Genomic DNA, 24041 nt, shown 5'->3' with positions numbered 1-24041 from the left:
ATTCAGACAATACGCAGCGATATTTCCCATAGTTTATATATGTTCTATGTGTGTTTTTTTGTTTGTGTCTATGTACACATTTGTGACCGTCCTTAATATTTTTTTGTGTTTTTCTTTTTGCGTTTTGATAAAGGGCAATTCGTCTCGGAAATTTGACAATATTTTTATCCACACTGTTGGAATTACATCTTTGTTCCATATTAACTTCTTCAAGTACTTCTCATTCAACTTCATATATATCCTACAGATATGTTTGTAGGGATCCATTACTAATATTGTCTGGAATGCAACCTGTCATATACAGTATTACATAATATATGTACCTGGTGCAATACTTTGAATAAACAACTGTATATTATACAGTTGAAAGTAAATGACATGGAGTATGTGGTAATTTAAATAAATCCTATTAGAGGTCTTTGATACTACATATACGTGTATTTTAAGTTAACAAACAACAAAACATCTGTCTTAATTTGACATTTTATTGTTTTTGATTTATTTACAGATGTAAATATCTCTAGATCTATAGTTCTAACAACATCAACCTGGTTCTAATGAGAATTTATACATGTATATAATATCAGAATGAGATAAGAAGACATTTAATAAGCATCTAATTTATAACAACATACAAAATAATGTGAAATCTGAAGAAATATGAAAACAATTGGTTAAAGATGCTCCACCACTGACAGAGCATAAATGATATTCATCATTTGAACAATAATTGGTGTTCACTCGTGTATATATATATGTCTTATTAACACAGAAAATAATATAAAATAATTTATTTTGACTTTGGTGCATGTGCAATCAGTACTTCATTCCATATAGGATATAGTGCCACGGAATTTTTCGGATGCAATCAATTATTTTTCATACTTTTAACTTGAACTAAAATTAGAAGCTCAAACTTTTCAATGGTGGTAATGGTGTAAAGTAATTAACTTTTGTAACTGAAGAAAAATACTAAATCGTCTGCTCCTGTTATAGATAGTGAAAAAATAATATTTGTCAGCGGTGGAGCATCTTTAAAATGCAACACTTTCTTCAAAGATCTCCCATTAAGATACAAGTCAGAATGTTCCAATCAGTACTACTTTGTGTTTTTATAGACATAAGATCTCCATAGAATGATGTCCAACAGTAAATTATAGTGTATATATACATGTAATATTGTTCTTGAATTACATGTATAAAGTTGAATCACTTCATCATTCATGGATGTGAAGTTTACCTAAAAATTATTAAAATTCTAAGCAAGTCTTGATTTTCACGAAAAAAAAAAAAAATCTAAAGAAAATTTATTCTTTGATCATTTCAAAAAGTATCGCTATACAAGCTTATTCAGTGAAACAACGGAATCTATTTATATGCCAAAGCAAATTGTACTGTCAGTGTAGAATTGAGTCTCATGGTCTTGATTGTGTAAACAAGAATAATCTCCCTTTCTCATGATTGGAACATATCTCAAAACAACAAATAACATTGTTACCTCATTATAACAAATAACATGAATAACATTTACTGAAAAATGATCCTCAAAGTCATAAAATATACAAAAAAAAATTTGTATTAAAAAAAGTCAAGCAAAAGATCAAGTAATAGATAGAAAGCACTAGCAGATTGTGCTGGTAAAGATTGTGTTAAACCTCACAACAGGTCTATAAAACAACATGTGAACCTAGATACAGGTCAATAATTAACAAACAAGAGACATGTACTGAAAGAGTACTAAAAGAAATATAAGTAACATAGAACATAAATAGCTTATTTATAATGTCAATTGCATATTTCTAAAATACACATGTAATTATTTCAACTTACATCGAAACAAGAGATCCCAGAGGGATCTTGGCGCCCACCTAAGAACAATCTTTGTCTGACAAAGGAAAAAGGGATCTTTTCTCTGCTTTTCAAGCTTTTACTACATATTACTACACATGAAATTTGAGAAAGATCCTTTGACTACTTTCTGAGATATATAACAGTAACAAACTTCAATTATCAAAATCCAAGATGGCTACCTGTTGGCCATCTTGTCCACCGATCGGTCCGAAAATGCAATATGCACAACTAGACCCATAGGGGAACCTGCACATGCAATTTGATACAGATCCCTTGAGTCCTTTCTGAGAAATAGTGGTAACAAGCTTTAACTATCAAAATCCAAGATGGCCGCCTGTCGGCCATCTTGTTCATCAATCGGTCCCAAAATGCAATATGCTCAACTAGGCACCTAGGGGAACCTGCACATGCAATTTGAGACAGATCCCTTCAGTGCTTTCTGAGAAATAGCTGTAACAATCTTCAATTGTCAATATCCAAGATGGCGGCCTGTCGGCCATCTTGTTTATTGATTGGTCCCAAAATGCAATATGCACAACTATGGCCCTAGGCAAACCTGTACATGAAATTTGAGAAGAATTCTTTCTGTACTTTCTGAGAAATAGCGGTAACAAACTTTAAACTATCAAAATCCAAGATGGCGGCCTGGCGGCCATCTTGTTAACTGATTGGTTCCAAAATGCAATATGCACAACTAGGCCCCTAGGGGAACTTACATGTGAAATTTGAGAAAGATCCCTTCAATACATTCTCAGAAATAGCGGTAACAAACTTTAACTATCAAAATCCAAGATGGCTGCCTGGCGGCCATTTTGTTGACCGATTGGTCCCAAAATACAATATGCACAACTAGGGCCCTAGGGGAACCTACATATGAACGGACGGAAGGACGGACGGACAGAAGGACGGACGGACGGAAGGACGGACAACGGACCATGGACAAAAAGCGATTTGAATAGCCCACCATCTGTTGATGGTGGGCTAAAAAAGAAAGGATTCTTCAAAATAAGTCACAAGTAAGACAAAAAATTATAGCACTTTGAAACAAAATTATGGTTATCTTAAAATGTAAAATTCAGACCAGCTCAATTATCTTTAAAATCTTGAATTTAACAATGATAAATGACACTTGTATAAAATATCAATTCATTGTTACGAAGCATGATTATGAAAATATCACATTTTCCAATATTCAATTAATGCATAAAATTTCTATGTAAAGAAAATATGAAATAACTTTACTCCAGTAAAGAATACCATGAAACAGCATTCAAAGCGTAAGTGGTTCTAATCCCTGGGGTAGCTATGACAATGAAACATGTCATGTATCAAATCTATATATTAACTTCAATTTCTCGTGTAATATGAATAACTTTAATCCCATGAAACAGCATCAGATCAGAATGGTTCTAAATATATGACAATGAAACAGGTCATGTATCAAATCCTTCAATTTCTCGTGATAATATGAAATAACTTTACTCCAGTAAAGAATCCCATGAAACAGCATTCAAAGCATAAGTGGTTCTGATCCCTGGGGTAGCTATGACAATGAAACAGGTCATGTATCAAATCTATATATAAACTTCAATTTCTCGTGATAATATGAAATAACTTTACTCCAGTAAAGAATCCCATGAAACAGCATTCAAAGCATAAGTGTTCTGATCCCTTCTAGCTGATAATGAAACCTCATTTTGCTTTATAAACACATTCAGTACTGCCTGTTTTGCTGTCATATCATTCAGTAATGCATTCATGAGTAATTATTGATAGCAATTAACTCTCACAAAATTAATATTCATTATCCTAAATGTATGGATTTGGACGATTACTTTTTTCTTATTTGTTTAACACCAAATAGAATATAGTATGCAATAAATAATTTTTGAAAGAGATTACAATTTTTCAAGAAGTAAAAAAATTAAGTATACATATTTTGTATCAATGAATTTGTGAAAGATATCAAAGTTGTCTCCCCTGACTAACATACACTCTTTTAAATTGCTGCCATTTCATTTATAAAGGGGAGACAATTGCTGATAGAAATAGTTAAATTCAAAACATGAGCATCTAAATGAGGAAAAATGTTTTAAATGTAATGTTTGTCACTACAATAGTAAATGTTTTGTCAAATAGTTCTCTAAAGTATTTCATTAAACAAGAAAATACCAAAGTACCCTTGTATATCCATGTTCTTATTGCATCATAAACATGAATGTCTTAATGATAACTAATATGACTGTGATATCGAACTTATATCCTGATGATTATGATCATGATTATGAATAACATTAAACAAAAAATATGTAAGCATGAATATATGTAAAAACATAACAGTTAGATTCCATAACAATTCACATGGTCTCTTTTTACAGTTCTTTGTGCTGGCTGGTACATTAAAGGGACATGAAACTAAATAAATTGTAAAATTGAGTAAAATACATATTTAAGACGTGTCAGATACCTTACTATGTAAAATATATCAGCTATTGTGCAAATGTATCAAATAAAATAATTATAATGGAAATTCCATCTATCTGTATTTTGAACAGGCCCTGTCGAATTTTGCAGACTGCAGTGTGATAAAATAGTAGCATTGAACTTTAGTGACCTCCCACAATGCAATGCATAAATTAAATGAAGGTAAATAAAATGGTGGGTCGAAAACGTCGGTGAAGCGAACACAAACGAATTTCGATAGAAAACGGATTACGACAAGAGTCAGTAATTTGCGCGATTGGGAAAGTAGGTAAAAACAAGAGGCCAAGAGGGCCTGTATCGCTCACCTGGTTTTTTTAGTACCGGGTATATTTATCACAAAGACTCTGACAAGTAGAAAATTAGTAAAATTGACTCCAAAAGTTGAATTTTGAATCACAACCATATAATGATGCTATTGATACCATACAAATATGCTATCCAATACATAGGTTCAGAGAGGAAGTAATTTATATTAAAATAGTAGCCTAATTGACCTTTTTGACCCCGCATCTATTGCCGTCGAAGGCCCAAGGGTCAGCCCTATCATTTGTACAATTTCAAATTCCAACCCTATAAGGATGCTACCATTGCATTATGAGCGTAATCCCATGTTTAAGGATGTATTCTTCTGAGGTTTCAGTCCCGTTGAAGTCTCGTTTCGACAAAGATCAAAGAAGTTATGAGATTTTCAAATACATTTTATCAATATCTGTAGCAAGTTGCCAGATGCAAATTTTGTCAAAAAATTACATTGCTATTTTCAGTAGATTTTTTATACAGGGATTTTAAGAAATGGCCCATTTGGCGGCCATTTTGAAATTGTGTCTTTTTCCTCTTTGAGTAGAGCCATACTTTAACCATATTTTACTGAAATTGTTTTTACTTAAATCATCACTGCACCAGCATTTTTAGCTGTATCGAGCTAATTTTTGCTGTTAATCTTTACTAGATTCGTGGTTATTAAAATATTGAGCATTATTGCGTGAAGTGATACACTTTTGTCACTTTATTTTTACATTTAATGGTAATTTGAGCACTTTTATTTTTTACTCTAAAATACTGAAAAATAACACATATTCAAATGGGGCAAAAAAGTAAGCACACTGACCCCCCATTTTTCTGCCTAATTTAGAAAGAACAACCCATTCCCTATTAATATGCAAAATATTAACAAAAGTTTAATACCACAACTGTTTCTATAAAGGGTTAAATTTGGCGAAAATGGCTGAAAATGGTGTATTTTGTAGCTCAAAATTAAGGGGTAGGGGTAGCATATGTTGTTATTCTGAGAAAAAATATGAGTCTTATTAATCAAAACTTGCATATTTTTAAAGAAGACTACAGCAAAAATAAATTCTTCAAACTTCCATACACATCAAACATCTCATTAGGAAATTATGGCTTTAAACTCTTGTGTATATGGTCAAAACGGCAAAAATCCCAAAAAATCTAAGATTTTGTCAACTTGGTATCTTTGAGTGACAATAGCTCAAAAACAAGCACACCGACATATGTTTTTTCTTCCATTTTCTTGTATGGTATGAACTCCTATTTCCAACAAGAGGCCCATGGGCCTTAACGGTCATCTGACTCATTGCCCAAAACAACAAAGTCACAGTATAAAGTATTGGTTAACGATTAATATAAACAATACAAGGAACTCCTTAGTTGAATATGTAAGTTTCTGAAATAGGAAAATGTCATTTGTTGAACAATCTTGGTAGCCCTTCATCCATATATGGTTGTAACCCATTCATGGATTAATATAAGGAGGAGTCAGATCTTAAAGCCAAATTTCAGCAAAGCTTCCATTTTGGACATCCGCCGTACTATCCCCATGGGTCTTAGCTCGGTCCTTTATAAAATATGATTGTCCGCACCTAAAGTTTCCCCTTCTGAATCAATTAAAACCCCTATAGACCAATTTTCCTTGAGATTGGAGACTGAAACTTGAAAACAGGAAGTGGGCCAGCAGCCATCTTGGAATACCAAAATCTTTACGAAAATGTTTGCATGTTGTTCAGCATCAATTTAAACCCCTATAGACCAATTTTTATTGAGATCAGAGACTGAAACCTGAAAACAGGAAGTGGGCCAGCTAAAATTAAGAAAATATGCCCTTTTGGGGCGCCACCCCTCAGACCCTAGGGGTCAGATCTATCTCATTTAGATAAAATATGATTGTACTTCCCCAATGATGTTTCACACCAAATATGGATGAAATCCATCCAAGGATGAAGGAGGAGTAGGATTTTAAAGCTTAAATAAAAATAAATTTGTCCTTTTGGGGCCCCATCCCTCAGCCCCTAGGGGTCAGACCAGGCTCATTTATATAAAATATGATTGTCCATCCCCAATGATGTTTCACACCAAATATGGATGAAATCCATCTAAGGATGAAGGAGGAGTAGGATTTTAAAGCTAAAATAAAGAAAATTTGCCCTTTTGGAGCCCCACCCCTCAGCCCCTAGGGGTCAGACCAGGCTCATTTATATAAAATATGATTGTCCATCCCCAATGATGTTTCACACCAAATATGGATGAAATCCATCCAAGGATGAAGGAGGAGTAGGATTTTAAAGCTAAAATTAAGAAAATTTGCCCTTTTGGGGCCCCACCCCTCAGCCCCTAGAGGTCGAACCAGGCTCATTTATATAAAATATGATTGTCCATCCCCAATGATGTTTCACACCAAATATGGATGAAATCCATCTAAGGATGAAGGAGGAGTAGGATTTTAAAGCTAAAATTAAGAAAATTTGCCCTTTTGGGGCCCCACCCCTCAGCCCCTAGGGGTCGGACCAGGCTCATTTATATAAAATATGATTTTCCATCCCCAATGATGTTTCACACCAAATATGGATGAAATCCATCCAAGGATGAAGGAGGAGTAGGATTTTAAAGCTAAAATTAAGAAAATTTGCCCTTTTGGGGCCCCACCCCTCAGTCCCTAGAGGTCGGACCAGGCTCATTTATATAAAATATGATTGTCCTTCCCCAATGATGTTTCACACCAAATATGGATGTAATCCGCTCAAGGGTTAAGGAGGAGTAGGCTTTTGTATAAATAGTCTTACGCACGACGCAAGACGCACGGCGCACGGCGCACGGCGGACGACGCACCACGACGGACGAAACACGATGACAATAGGTCATCCTGACCTTCGGTCAGATGACCTAAAAATCTATATGAGAAAAAAGGTTTAATCCAAGAAAATTTTGACTTCTCAGATGTGTACATCCTTAAATGGAGAGAAGTCGTTTATATGGAAATAGTCAAATTGACCACTTTTGACCCCGCCCCTCAGCCCCCCGGGGGGTCAGCCCTATCATTTGCACAACTTTTAATCCCCACCCTATAAGGATGCTACCATTGCATTATGGCTGCTATCCCATGCTTAGTTGCAGAGAAGAAGTCATTTATATGGAAAAAGCCACGCCCCAAAGGCCCCCGGGGGATCAGCCCTATCATTAGTACAATTTTGAATCCCCATCCTATAACGATACTACCATTGCATTATGAGTGCAATCTCATGCTTAGTTTCAGAGTAGTCATTTATATGGAAATAGCCGAATTGACCCCTTTTGATCCCCTCCCCCCTCAGGCCCCCGGGGGGTCAGCCCTATCATTTGTACAATTTTAAATCCCCACCCTATAACGATACTACCATTGCATCATGAGTGCTATCTCATGCTTAATTTCAGAGAAGAAGTCGTTTATATGGAAATAGCCAAATTGACCACTTTTGGCCCCGCCCCTCAGGCCCCTGGGGGGTTAGCCACATCATTTGTACAATTTTCAGTTAGTAGCCCATAAGGATGCTACCAGTCAAATTTTGTTGAAATCCGACCTGCGGTTATAGAGAAGAAGTCGATAGTTGATGGACGACAGACGCCAAACGACGGACGACAGACAAGGGACGCCGGACGCTGCGGTATCCCATAAGCTCACCTCGGTCCTTCGGACCAGGTGAGCTAATAAATGGATCGCTGCAATGCAAGAGATGGAAGCAACTTCCCTGTGCAATTAAGTCAAGAAGCTTCCCGTCGAATGAAAAGTCTCGTTTGACTTCTGACTTATCATTCAAGTATGCTAAATACAAATTTTTATTACGAATGATTAACAATTACGGCTTCTACTTCATATGTCAACGATCGTAAATAAGTAAATCATCTTAAAATGTGGAAAAGTAATATTCCTTGTCGTGTCATTAAGTTTGTTAGTTTTCATTATAACCTCGCTTTCGACCAGCTTTCGTTTTGTGTTCCAAAAATAGAATATGACGGCCTATTTTTATCATTTTTAGGATAGGTATTCCCCACGTTTTCCTGTCGTTTTTGATAACCAATCATTGTAATGAAATATTCAATAAACATCTGAAAACCATATCTAAGCATACAGAACAACTTATTTTAGGTTCATGTCCCTTTCAGACTTTTATGTTTCCATTACAATTGTATGTTTCTGGTTGACATAAAAGTATTCATCGTTAAATAGGATGTCCTACCTTTGTTGTTTACACCTGACACTAGTATCATGTGATAAATATATAGCAGTTTAACTAACAGATAGATATGAGTCAAAGATGCCAAAATATCTTTAACTTACCACGGGACGTTCAACAGACACAATATGTAATAAATATGCTATGTAGACAAACCAATAATCAGCAATTACTACATAAATATGATATATGTAAAATGAAATTTCATTGCTGAAAAGTTAAAAATATGAAGATGAAAATCACAGATATGCTTTTTCCCACTAATTCCACAACCATCTCTCGCCAAATGATGTCACTTTCTCTCTTTTGCTCTCATGCAGGAGTGTATGGCTGCCATATAGAGATTATCTCTGTCTCCACCTTACACTATTCTCCCATCACACCTCTTAACACACCCACACACACCTACACAATCACCTTGCATACACTGCGCCCTGCTGCATTTATAAGAGTAGTTGTCGCTTTTCTGCCTCAAATTGTGCCATCATTTTTCTTTTCTCTTCTTCAAAAAATTGCTTAAGCTGCTCGTTCTCTATCTCTAATTTTAAAGCTTTTGATCTCTCTTCTTCTGCTCTGATCCTCTCTTCCTCTTTCTCCTTCTCTATTTCCTCTTTCTCCTTCACTAACCTGATCCTCTCTTCCTCTTTCTCCTTCTCTATTTCCTCTTTCTCCTTCTCTATTTCCTCTTTCTCCTTCTCTATTTCCTCTTTCTCCTTCTCTAACCTGATCCTCTCTTCCTCTTTCTCCTTCTCTAACCTGATCCTCTCTTCCTCTTTCTCCTTCACTAACCTGATCCTCTCTTCCTCTTTGTCCTTCTCAAACCTGATCCTCACTTCCTCTTTCTCCTTCTCTATTTCCTCTTTCTCTTTCTCCTTCTCTAACCTGATCCTCTCTTCCTCTTTCTCCTTCACTAACCTGATCCTCTCTTCCTCTTTCTCCTTCTCTATTTCCTCTTTCTCCTTCTCTAACCTGATCCTCTCTTCCTCTTTCTCCTTCTCTATTTCCTCTTTCTCCTTCTCTAACCTGATCCTCTCTTCCTCTTTCTCCTTCTCTAACCTGATCCTCACTTCCTCTTTCTCCTTCACTAACCTGATCCTCTCTTCCTCTTTCTCCTTCACTAACCTGATCCTCTCTTCCTCTTTCTCCTTCTCTATTTCCTCTTTCTCCTTCTCTAACCTGATCCTCACTTCCTTGGCTTTGTTCTGTTCCTGTATAATCCCATCAATGGCTGCATTAGCCAGTTCTTCAGCCTCCTCTCTGGCAGTATTAACATCTCTCATGGCCTCTAATTTCTCCCTGTGTAGTTTGTCAGCTCGTGCCTGAGCCTCTAATTTCTCCCTGTGTAATTTGTCAGCTCGTGCCTGAGCCTCTAGTTTCTCCCTGTGTTGTTGGTCGGCCCTGTTCCTCTCCTGTACAGCTCTTGTCTGTTCTACAATAACCTGGTTGTTAAGGACACGAGCCCTCTCTTGGAGACGGTCCTTATCACGATTTATACTGGTCACCTGTTCTTCCTTCTCTGCCAGCTGGTTCATCAGGTGTTCTGTAAAACAATACAAATCAACATACAATTATTCAACTACATAATTAATCATTATAAGTGATGTTTATTGATGTACAATAAATGGGAATAATACACGCACCATGTGATACCTGAGAACGTTTGTGTGGGACTATTGTTTCTATTGGTGATGGAATGACGTCAAAAGATGATATCCCACGCTAACATCATTTCAGCAGGAAGATTACAAAGAGTTACATTCCATCACTACTGGAGATACTAGTCCCAAGCAAATATTATCGTTATCACATGGTACATGAATTATTCCCACTACTAGACTTGTAGAGGATGGTATACTATGTATGCATGGCATATACCACAGATTATAATTATGTAAATCATCTCATTAATATTTGTACATAACCATGGCATATTTCTTTATTCAAACTATCTCTTGATATTTTTGTGCAAAGACATTTTTTAATTGAAGCTAAACTTTAGACACATCACCACCCTTTGATACAGATCCTTTTACTCGCTTTGTTTTAGAGAGGATCTGACAACAACATCCCATTTAGGGGTCATGTTATGGTGACCTTTCATACTGACCAATCAAAGTACTGCATGCCTCCAAAATTATTGATGATAAATTTCTGGAACAACATAGTTTGCAGAACTTTCAGAATCATTTTCGTGTATGTAGTCATTTTGCCTGTACAATGCAATATAGATATATACATGCATAAACATGCTGCAACGAAGTGTTGTTTTCTGTTGAATTGATGAAGCCCGATGTTGTCAGATCCTCTAGATCTATGAAATGAGGTGACAATAAGGATCTGTATTTAAATCGGATTGCATCATCGCCTTCTCTTATCAATGATGAAAATGGAAAATTTTGGAAAAGGCTGAAATTTATTTTTTTGTGGAAAATCATATGACATTACAGGTACTAGGAACCTATTTTCTGAAAGTCAAAAAGGCTGAAATCACCCAATTGGCTGAACATTTTCATCCCTGCCTTATCTATTGACTTCATGTGTAATATTTACTACATTTTAATATGAGTTTATACATGTACATCTGAACAGAAATATATTCCCTCTTTGTATATTTCAGAGTTACCTCCCTTGTCCGTAGGTATCCATTGTGACATAATTATTTTGTGAGTGAATCTGACATTGTTTTCTCTGAAAAATATTCTGTTACGCTCCCAAACACATGACATTACAATCAATACCTACCAACAGGGGCAGATAACTCTGTAATATGCGAATACGAAATACCCATATTTATCATATGTCATTCATACATAGGTAGATAATGTATTACCTATGCCAGTACCTTTGATGCGGTTATACTGCAAATCAAACTCCTCATGGGTCGGTTCTCTTCCATCTGAAAAAATGTTACAGAAAATTAGTACAAATTATCATCAGCAAGTGTATCATTGAAAGTCATAAGTTTGTTAACTTTCTATCATATCGCATATCAATCCAACAAAATTTCTTATTTTTACTCCAATTCATAGAAAATCTGACAACATCTTATATTATAAGGGGTCACATTCTGGTGACCTTCTTAATTGACCAATTAAAGTATAAAGTGAAATTATTATTTCCATAATCTTGGAAGTAAATTATAGGGGACAAGGCAGTTTGCAGAACTTGCAGAATCATTTCATGTGGATGTAGGCAATTCCCTCACAGATAAACATACGTGCATGCTAGAAGCTAAATACATATGCATGTATATCACATGTGGCAAAATGTCATTTACAGCCAGATGGATAATACAAGTTTGAACTGCTGTACATGGAAAACAGTAAGTGTATATGATAAAGGTCATCAGAATTAGACCTTTAATGGGATGTTGTCAGATCCTCTATGAAACAGATAACATAAAAAAAAATCTGAAAAGATTGATTACATACAAAACAAATATCAACTAGAACACTGACACGTCAGAAAGGGCCCCGCTATGTGTCTGACGTGCTTAAGTGGAAAAGTAGTATTTTGACAACGAATTCTTCCGTGTTAGCTATATGTTGCTAATAAATAATTAATGTCAACATTAATTGGGAAACCGATGATGGTACATTATTATAATTCTTTGGAAAAAGTCTTCCAAGTATTTAACTTGAATCCTGATTCCAAGCTAACATTACATTAAGAGCATACAATTAACTCAAATACCCCTTTTAAACAAGGTAAACCTCATAGTTTGCTGAAGAAACACATAACAAATGTGAAAGGAAGGGAATAAAGGTCTTGCTCAAATATTTTAATCATGTAAAAGTTTTTTTTTCCATAAGAGTTGTATCTGCAAATAAACTCTGTGGAATGGTATATCTAATCATATCATGTAGCCATTTTGATTCAAATCATATTGACTTTAATTAATATATTAAGCAATGAATAATTTTATTTATTATGTCATAACAAATTGTTAATAAGTCCAAAAATGGAAAATGTGTCCACAACCTTTGATGCAGTGACCCCATGATCTTACCTTTGGTCAGTCAAAACTTTGGTGAGTTGACTTCTTGTTTAATTCTGAACAACTCTGCTTCATTATAAAATGTTGTAGCAAAATGTTCATGAGAAAATAATTTTTTTAAATTTGACCTTGACCTTTGACTTAGTAACCTTGGCCCATGACCTTACCTTTGGACAGTCAACTCCTTGTTTAATTCTGAACAACTTTGCATCATAATGTTATAACAAAATGTTTATCAGTAAAGAGCAACAACATTGTGATTTTTTTAAATGTTAAAATCCAAGATGGCCGATTTTTTAATTTAATTTCAGCCTGAAAAATTACCAAGCAGATCTAGGATGGATGGGGAATCATCATGTAAAATATGGGGAAAATACTCCACTCCCTTCCATCATTAATGTGCAAAAGAAAAAAAACGGACAGACGGACGGACGGACAGACAGACGGACGGACAGACGGACGGACAACCTGATTACTATAGGGCACCCGCATCTCGATGCGGGGCCCTAATTAAGGTTCTGGTCTATCTTATTCTATCAGTTTTATACTATGTTTGTGACTGTCAGTTAAATGTCACAATGAAATTCTGTCACTCATTAATTAATTATGCAATTATAACATAACACACAATAGTAATACCATCTCACAAGAGCAGATAACTCTACTTGACTAAGGAGGACCTTTGATGATTGCATAATTTGAAGAACTGAGATGTATGCATGTATACAATACCAATATCTAGTAAATGACTACTTACAAAATTCATAGAACTGTTCTAGAACCAGTTGTACATCTGCAGAAAAGGCATACTGTCTTGTCCCCACATAGTCATTTACAACAGCCTCTTGTCTCTGACTCAAAGTTTGCAGCAGTCTATCAAAGGTCACCTGTTCTCCTGTGATTAAAAACAATCATCACAACAATGTAGTGTTGCATTGACAAAGTTTTAACAAATAACAAGAGGCCCATGGGCCTTAACGGTCATCTGAAAATCAGTTCAACAAATTATAACAAGAGGGAGGGAAAACATATATTTGGTGAAATAGAAACCGAAACAAAGGTGTTGGGCAGAGTCACTATACAAAATCTTTTCTAATTACCAAAAGGTTGTTTGATGAAATTTGGCCAAAATTTTATGATGTGTTTATGACTACTAGCTTTTTCAAAACAAATTCCTCATCTTCTCCTATTGGGGCCCCGCCCCTCCTGCCCCAGGTAGGGGTTAGAGCCATCATTTATACAAAATTTCCCTCAAAGATGTTTCTGACCAAATTTGGCCAAAATCCAATGAAAACTTTATGACTAGTAGTGTATTGAAGGACTTTTCCTCTATTTCCCCTATTGGACCCTGCCCCTCCTGCTCTTGAAGGGTCAGAGTAACCATTTATACAAAATCTGTTCCTTTCCCTGCCCCAGATAGGGGTTAGAGCCATCATTTATACAAAATTTCCCTCAAAGATGTTTCTGACCAAATTTGGCCAAAATCCAATGAAAACTTTATGACTAGTAGTGTTGAAGGACTTTTCCTCTATTTCAGGGTCACAATTTATACAAAACCTGTTCCCCTTCCCCTGTGAATGTTTCTGGCCAAATTTGGACAAAATTCATTGAAAACTTTTTGACAAGTAGTGTTTTAAAGAATTACCAAAATTTCCCCTAATGGGCCCCCCACCCCTCATGATCAGGCCCCAAGGGGGTCAGAGTCACCATTTATACAAAATCTGTTCCCCTTCCCCTAAGAATGTTTCTGGCCAAATTTGAATAAAATCCATTAAAATCTCTTTGACTAGTAGCGATTTAAAGGAAAAGTTTACGCACGGAACATGACGCACAGAGCATAGGCCCACGGCGACGGACAGTGCACGATGACAATAGGTCATCTTGACCATTTAGGTCAGATGACCTGAAAAGTATTTTGACAGTACGGTATCAGTACAAATATATACCCCTTCTCCAGTACTTACTGTAATGTAATAAAGCTGTTATATATTTGACCATTCACTAGAATGCAGGAGTTTTACTGTTTCTTGGGGGATCTGAGTTTTGACATGGAATCACTGAGGACCGTAAATTCACACCTGGTTAACGTTGAGGTCTTTCATTTGAACAAAATTAAAGTTTGCAATCTTAAGCTTTCATCCTGTACTACAGAGCCTGCTATATATATATTAAAGATTAAATAAGGTCTCTGGGTGTTTTGGCTATTGAGAAGAAGGCTTTTAAAGGGAAAGGTTAACACTTAAATGCAAGAATCTGGACAGTGAGAGGTAAATGACAGCGTATGGACACAAGGACTGTTCATGTATACGTACCATTCACTTTTCAGGGGGTATATAGCTAAAAGGCATGATGATGAAAACTGGATAATAAAGTCATCTTTATTCACTATTATAAATACATAGAATATGATACATTAAAAGAAAACAACTTTTTAATATTATATTAAAACAATAATAAATCAACAAAATACAAACTGTTTAAAACAAGACTTCAAGCACTAGTCCGATGCCTATGACCAGTAATTTTATGGCCGGACTAATAGCTATAGCAATTGTAATGAACTAGCTAGTCCAATTGGACGTGGCTCCTCACCCGATTAAAATCAGCAAATATACTATATATATTTACAAGAGCGATGGTGAATTGCATCTTTCAACTCATTTTGGGTGCATTCTGTATCCGAATACATCTCTGTATTTCAGTCTGGATGCATCATTTTGTAAGAATATTAGCATTTATGAAAGCATCCAGACTGTAATTTGGGTCAAAAATTGTAAACTTATCATGACTGAAGTGCTGAAGCAAAACCGCTGTATATTTAATTTGGACTAGTGATTAAATAGTGGGACTAGTAAAATTTTGGGGTTTACTAGTCCAAACGACTATATATAGCTAGCAGCAAAAAATTAACGTCACAGACTGTAAGGAGACATATTTAAATAAGTATTTTCATACTTTTTTCTGAATCCTTATTATGTATGACATATAAATGACATGTATATATTGAATAAAATAATATTTAAACTGACAAAGTAATAAATTGTTTAGGTCACAGTTCAGAAAAAAAACAATACCCGCTGGTTTCACCAACCATATTAAAGACAATTTGCCGTATTTAGCGCCTTGGACCACCCTATAAGTGCCCCTCCCCTTTTCTGAAGAAGAGTTGAAATTTTATAAACACGTACCCCATCCTATGGATTTACAATAATGTTTTACAACATGTCTGGTCACAATGTGATGCCTTTGACATCAGCATGAATCCCATATTACATGTGAACCATAACATAATAATATGTCTCCAAGGATAAAAGGCATCTGCATGTTTATAGTAACAGATTTATGTGTCATGAGTACAGAAAGATTTAAAATATGGCTAACTTTTTTCGTCCTCTATTATTTAAGTGCCCTGGACAATAATTACTGTAAATATGGTAATTAAAGAAATGTAATTAAGCTGGTACCTCTGTTAAGGATATCTTCTACAGCATTCCTGATATGATTGTCAGTGAACTTCCACTTGTCCTTGATAATCCTGATACCATCTTGATGTTTGACTATTTCCTGGTCGATCCTATCCTGTGATGGGTCGGACTCTTCCACTGTTTCAACTGAGAAGTAATATTCTTCTAAACATTGATCATAATGTTCACCATATAATATCAAATCGTTTTGATCACTTGCAGATCCAAAATCCAGATGTTGCCCATATGTGTACACATATAAACCATTGGGCACTGCAATCCACCAAACTTTTCCATTTTTTAGAGATTCCCAGAATTCTACTCCCAACACAGCATTTTCTTCCAGAGCTTGTTCTGGAGACAAATTCTGCATCCCTGCCATAATCATATCATATAGATGATTTAGTGGGAAGCTTCCACTTGCTTCCTGTTCCAAAAGCCTGCCTCCAAGCGCTGAATCAGCCTTGAGGAAAACTGGAGAACTAGATAGACAATCCATATTGTCTTTGTATAATATAGATCTGAAAAATCAAATAGATTAACAATAAAAAGTATGTATCATCATATGGGTTTCAGATAAATATTGCACATAATGGAAATGAAAAAATGATAAGACTTAAATGAGTTCAAAATTTTAAATCAGAATATAGATTATATATATATATGTATGTATATGGAAGAAGGTTAGTAAATCATTGTAGTCTGAAGTTAGCATGTGTAATAAATTGTGAATTGATATTAATAACCTATCAATAATTTCCAAACTATGTCACAGCCAGGTAAATTTTAATTTATATCATGTTATCTAGATTACAGTATCAGAATACAATTCCACTCAGTTTCATTGACATATTACATGTGTACATTGCATTGAAGAATTTTAGGCAGAGTAAATTGAGAGGATATTGAAATATAAAACCGAAGTTTAAAAATAATACTGCAGTTTACTATAAAGAGATATTTGATCTTACTCGAAGTCAAAGTGAAATGGGCTATTAGCCCTATCATGCATCATTATCCAAATTATCATCATGTTGTGAGTAGATACTTGCATTATATTGATTGTCTCCATCAAATCATTAATTTCTTAATCGTCACCATTGCCATATTGTAATAACAAATTCCTAAGTGATAATGTGAAAAATGAATAAAATCTTAAGTTCACACGTAAATAATTGTTAAGTACTTTTAATTATTGATACCGACATCAGCTGCTAATACCTGTATTTTTGTGGCAGTGATTTATTTGTTTAATGTGGTAATCATTTATATTTCATCAATAATTTGGCATGTAAAACAATTTTAGCAGGACATTATAACAATATGCATATGTTAATGCAATAAAGTTGCGGCAGATTCCATGTAATTGTTGAAAAAAATGTTTGTTTTGCTTCCAAAATTACACGTGAAATGCATTTGGTGTTTATTTTGAGTCGATTGTCATCTGTCAAAATGAGTTATATATAGTATACAGGAAACTTTACAACACTGGTATCAGTAGAGTAGGATATACGTCTTATGTCAGACCGTGAGAATCGTCAGCACGCCTTATATATAGTATACAGGAAACTTTAGGAAATCAGTATAAGTAAAGTAGGATATACGTCTTATGTCAGACCGTGAGAATCGTCAGCACGCCTTATATATAGTCTACAGGAAACTTTAGGAAATCCGTATCAGTAGAGTAGGATATACGTCTTATGTTTAACCGTGAGAATCGTCAGCACGCCTTATATATAGTATACAGGAAACTTTACAACACTGGTATCAGTAGAGTAGGATATACGTCTTATGTCAGACCGTGAGAATCGTCAGCACGCCTTATATATAGTATACAGGAAACTTTAGGAAATCAGTATAAGTATAGTAGGATATACGTCTTATGTTTAACCGTGAGAATCGTCAGCACGCCTTATATATAGTATACAGAAAACTTTATAATGGAAATCAGTATAAGTTAAGCAGGATATACGTCTTATGTCAGACCGTGAGAATCGTCAGCACGCCTTATATATAGTATACAGGAAACTTTAGGAAATCAGTATAAGTTAAGCAGGATATACGTCTTATGTCAGACCGTGAGAATCGTCAGCACGCCTTATATATAGTATACAGGAAACTTTAGGAAATCAGTATCAGTAAAGTAGGATATACGTCTTATGTCTAACCGTGAGAATCGTCAGCACGCCTTATATATAGTATACAGGAAACTTTATAATGCTGGTATCAGTAGAGTAGGATATACGTCTTATGTCAGACCGTGAGAATCGTCAGCACGCCTTATATATAGTATACAGGAAACTTTAGGAAATCAGTATAAGTTAAGCAGGATATACGTCTTATGTCAGACCGTGAGAATCGTCAGCACGCCTTATATATAGTATACAGGAAACTTTATAATGCTGGTATCAGTAGAGTAGGATATACGTCTTATGTCAGACCGTGAGAATCGTCAGCACGCCTTATATATAGTATACAGGAAACTTTATAATGCTGGTATCAGTAGAGTAGGATATACGTCTTATGTCAGACCGTGAGAATCGTCAGCACGCCTTATATATAGTATACAGGAAACTTTAGGAAATCAGTATAAGTTAAGCAGGATATACGTCTTATGTCAGACCGTGAGAATCGTCAGCACGCCTTATATATAGTATACAGGAAACTTTACAACACTGGTATCAGTAGAGTAGGATATACGTCTTATGTCAGACCGTGAGAATCGTCAGCACGCCTTATATATAGTATACAGGAAACTTTAGGAAATCAGTATAAGTTAAGCAGGATATACGTCTTATGTCAGACCGTGAGAATCGTCAGCACGCCTTATATATAGTATACAGGAAACTTTAGGAAATCAGTATAAGTTAAGCAGGATATACGTCTTATGTCAGACCGTGAGAATCGTCAGCACGCCTTATATATAGTATACAGGAAACTTTATAATGCTGGTATCAGTAGAGTAGGATATACGTCTTATGTCAGACCGTGAGAATCGTCAGCACGCCTTATATATAGTATACAGGAAACTTTAGGAAATCAGTATCAGTAAAGTAGGATATACGTCTTATGTCAGACCGTGAGAATCGTCAGCACGCCTTATATATAGTATACAGGAAACTTTAGGAAATCAGTATCAGTAAAGTAGGATATACGTCTTATGTCAGACCGTGAGAATCGTCAGCACGCCTTATATATAGTATACAGGAAACTTTATAATGCTGGTATCAGTAGAGTAGGATATACGTCTTATGTCAGACCGTGAGAATCGTCAGCACGCCTTATATATAGTATACAGGAAACTTTAGGAAATCAGTATCAGTAAAGTAGGATATACGTCTTATGTCTAACCGTGAGAATCGTCAGCACGCCTTATATATAGTATACAGGAAACTTTAGGAAATCAGTATCAGTAAAGTAGGATATACGTCTTATGTCAGACCGTGAGAATCGTCAGCACGCCTTATATATAGTATACAGAAAACTTTAGGAAATCAGTATCAGTAAAGTAGGATATACGTCTTATGTCAGACCGTGAGAATCGTCAGCACGCCTTATATATAGTATACAGAAAACTTTACAACACTGGTATCAGTAGAGTAGGATATACGTCTTATGTCAGACCGTGAGAATCGTCAGCACGCCTTATATATAGTATACAGGAAACTTTAGGAAATCAGTATCAGTAAAGTAGGATATACGTCTTATGTCAGACCGTGAGAATCGTCAGCACGCCTTATATATAGTATACAGGAAACTTTATAATGCTGGCATCAGTAGAGTAGGATATACGTCTTATGTCTAACCGTGAGAATAGTCAGCACGCCTTATATATAGTATACAGCAAACTTTAGGAGATCAGTATAAGTTAAGCAGGATATACGTCTTATGTCAGACCGTGAGAATCGTCAGCACGCCTTATATATAGTATACAGGAAACTTTATAATGCTGGTATCAGTAGAGTAGGATATACGTCTTATGTCTAACCGTGAGAATCGTCAGCACGCCTTATATATAGTATACAGCAAACTTTAGGAGATCAGTATAAGTTAAGCAGGATATACGTCTTATGTCAGACCGTGAGAATCGTCAGCACGCCTTATATATAGTATACAGGAAACTTTATAATGCTGGTATCAGTAGAGTAGGATATACGTCTTATGTCAGACCGTGAGAATCGTCAGCACGCCTTATATATAGTATACAGGAAACTTTAGGAAATCAGTATCAGTAAAGTAGGATATACGTCTTATGTCAGACCGTGAGAATCGTCAGCACGCCTTATATATAGTATACAGGAAACTTTAGGAAATCAGTATCAGTAAAGTAGGATATACGTCTTATGTCAGACCGTGAGAATCGTCAGCACGCCTTATATATAGTATACAGGAAACTTTAGGAAATCAGTATCAGTAAAGTAGGATATACGTCTTATGTCAGACCGTGAGAATCGTCAGCACGCCTTATATATAGTATACAGGAAACTTTATAATGCTGGTATCAGTAGAGTAGGATATACGTCTTATGTCAGACCGTGAGAATCGTCAGCACGCCTTATATATAGTATACAGGAAACTTTATAATGCTGGTATCAGTAGAGTAGGATATACGTCTTATGTCAGACCGTGAGAATCGTCAGCACGCCTTATATATAGTATACAGGAAACTTTAGGAAATCAGTATCAGTAAAGTAGGATATACGTCTTATGTCTAACCGTGAGAATCGTCAGCACGCCTTATATATAGTATACAGGAAACTTTAGGAAATCAGTATCAGTAAAGTAGGATATACGTCTTATGTCAGACCGTGAGAATCGTCAGCACGCCTTATATATAGTATACAGGAAACTTTATAATGCTGGTATCAGTAGAGTAGGATATACGTCTTATGTCAGACCGTGAGAATCGTCAGCACGCCTTATATATAGTATACAGGAAACTTTAGGAAATCAGTATCAGTAAAGTAGGATATACGTCTTATGTCTAACCGTGAGAATCGTCAGCACGCCTTATATATAGTATACAGAAAACTTTAGGAAATCAGTATCAGTAAAGTAGGATATACGTCTTATGTCAGACCGTGAGAATCGTCAGCACGCCTTATATATAGTATACAGGAAACTTTATAATGCTGGTATCAGTAGAGTAGGATATACGTCTTATGTCAGACCGTGAGAATCGTCAGCACGCCTTATATATAGTATACAGGAAACTTTAGGAAATCAGTATCAGTAAAGTAGGATATACGTCTTATGTCAGACCGTGAGAATCGTCAGCACGCCTTATATATAGTATACAGGAAACTTTATAATGCTGGTATCAGTAGAGTAGGATATACGTCTTATGTCTGACCGTGAGAATCGTCAGCACGCCTTATATATAGTATACAGGAAACTTTAGGAAATCAGTATAAGTAAAGCAGGATATACGTCTTATGTCAGACCGTGAGAATCGTCAGCACGCCTTATATATAGTATACAGGAAACTTTATAATGCTGGTATCAGTAGAGTAGGATATACGTCTTATGTCTAACCGTGAGAATCGTCAGCACGCCTTATATATAGTATACAGGAAACTTTAGGAAATCAGTATCAGTAGAGTAGGATATACGTCTTATGTCAGACCGTGAGAATCGTCAGCACGCCTTATATATAGTATACAGGAAACTTTAGGAAATCAGTATAAGTAAAGCAGGATATACGTCTTATGTCAGACCGTGAGAATCGTCAGCACGCCTTATATATAGTATACAGGAAACTTTATAATGCTGGTATCAGTAGAGTAGGATATACGTCTTATGTCAGACCGTGAGAATCGTCAGCACGCCTTATATATAGTATACAGGAAACTTTATAATGCTGGTATCAGTAGAGTAGGATATACGTCTTATGTCAGACCGTGAGAATCGTCAGCACGCCTTATATATAGTATACAGGAAACTTTAGGAAATCAGTATCAGTAAAGTAGGATATACGTCTTATGTCAGACCGTGAGAATCGTCAGCACGTGTTATATATAGTATACAGGAAACTTTATAAAATCAGTATCAGTAGAGTAGGATATACGTCTTATGTCTGACCGTGAGAATCGTCAGCACGCCTTATATATAGTATACAGGAAACTTTAGGAAATCAGTATAAGTAAAGTAGGATATACGTCTTATGTCAGACCGTGAGAATCGTCAGCACGCCTTATATATAGTATACAGGAAACTTTAGGAAATCAGTCTCAGTAAAGTAGGATATACGTCTTATGTTTAACCGTGAGAATCGTCAGCACGCCTTATATATAGTATACATGAAACTTTATAATGCTGGTATCAGTAGAGTAGGATATACGTCTTATGTGTGACCGTGAGAATCGTCAGCACGCCTTATATATAGTATACATGAAACTTTATAATGCTGGTATCAGTAGAGTAGGATATACGTCTTATGTGTGACCGTGAGAATCGTCAGCACGTGTTATATATAGTCTATATCAGCATTATAAAGTTTCCAATAGACTATCTATAAGGCGTGCTGACGATTCTCACGGTCTGACATAAGACGTATATCCTACTCTACTGATACCAGCATTATAAAGTTTCCTATAGACTATCTATAAGGCGTGCTGACGATTCTCACGGTCTGACATAAGACGTATATCCTACTCTACTGATACCAGCATTATAAAGTTTCCTATAGACTATCTATAAGGTGTGCTGACGATTCTCACGGTCTGACATAAGACGTATATTCTACTCTACTGATACCAGCATTATAAAGTTTCCTATAGACTATATATAAGGCGTGCTGACGATTCTCACGGTCTGACATAAGACGTATATCCTACTCTACTGATACCAGTGTTGTAAATTTTCTTATAGACTATATATAACACGTGCTGACGATTCTCACGGTCACACATAAGACGTATATCCTACTCTACTGATATCAAGTTTGTAAAGTTTCCTATAGACTATATATAAGACGTGCTGACGATTCTCACGGTCTGACATAAGACGTATATCCTACTTTACTGATACCAGCATTATAAAGTTTCCTATAGACTATCTATAAGGCGTGCTGACGATTCTCACGGTCTGACATAAGACGTATATCCTACTCTACTGATACCAGCATTATAAAGTTTCCTATAAACTATCTATAAGGCGTGCTGACGATTCTCACGGTCTGACATAAGACGTATATCCTACTCTACTGATATCAAGTTTGTAAAGTTTCCTGTAGACTATCTATAAGACGTGCTGACGATTCTCACGGTCTGACATAAGACGTATATCCTACTCTACTGATACCAGTGTTGTAAAGTTTCCTATAGACTATCTATAAGGCGTGCTGACGATTCTCACGGTCTGACATAAGACGTATATCCTACTTTACTGATACCAGCATTATAAAGTTTCCTATAGACTATCTATAAGGCGTGCTGACGATTCTCACGGTTTGACATAAGACGTATATATTCCTTTTTACTCATTCCGGTTTCTTCCCAGGTGACACCAGACATAAATTTACCTTTAGCATTGCGCCTATACCACCGCGTTAAATCGAGCATGTTTGTGGTTGATGAAACCAATGCCCACTACAGATACTTATAGGTTGCGAGGATACTGTACAGCTATACAGTATCCTCCCAAGTTACTTTACTACTAAAGACGGTTTGCAGTGATTACTTTTCGTTTAATGGGATAGACTTTGTCATTATTGTGGACAGATATTCAAACTGACCTATG

General features: G+C 35.8%; 1 protein-coding gene across 2 annotated transcripts; it reads right to left on the bottom strand.

Annotated features, from left to right (window-relative positions):
• Positions 1-3620: 3620 nt before the first annotated feature.
• Positions 3621-16817, bottom strand: LOC138312907 (calponin homology domain-containing protein DDB_G0272472-like). Of its 2 annotated transcripts, XM_069253622.1 has the most exons (5): positions 16302-16817; positions 13595-13732; positions 11671-11736; positions 9756-10380; positions 3621-9563 (listed from the first exon to the last, which is right to left on the bottom strand). In XM_069253622.1, exons 1-5 carry the CDS (start codon positions 16798-16800, stop codon positions 9284-9286), a joined length of 1608 nt encoding a protein of 535 aa, XP_069109723.1. In that variant the 5' UTR covers positions 16801-16817; the 3' UTR covers positions 3621-9283. The 2 variants fall into 2 exon arrangements, with proteins under 2 accessions (XP_069109723.1, XP_069109722.1); XM_069253621.1 differs by having other exon boundaries at positions 3621-10380.
• Between the last annotated feature and the right edge of the window lie 7224 nt (positions 16818-24041).

This window comes from Argopecten irradians, unplaced genomic scaffold (assembly GCF_041381155.1).
Source record: "Argopecten irradians isolate NY unplaced genomic scaffold, Ai_NY scaffold_0516, whole genome shotgun sequence".
NCBI classification, from domain to species: Eukaryota; Metazoa; Mollusca; class Bivalvia; order Pectinida; family Pectinidae; genus Argopecten; species Argopecten irradians.
This window is presented reverse-complemented; position numbering and strand designations above follow the sequence as displayed.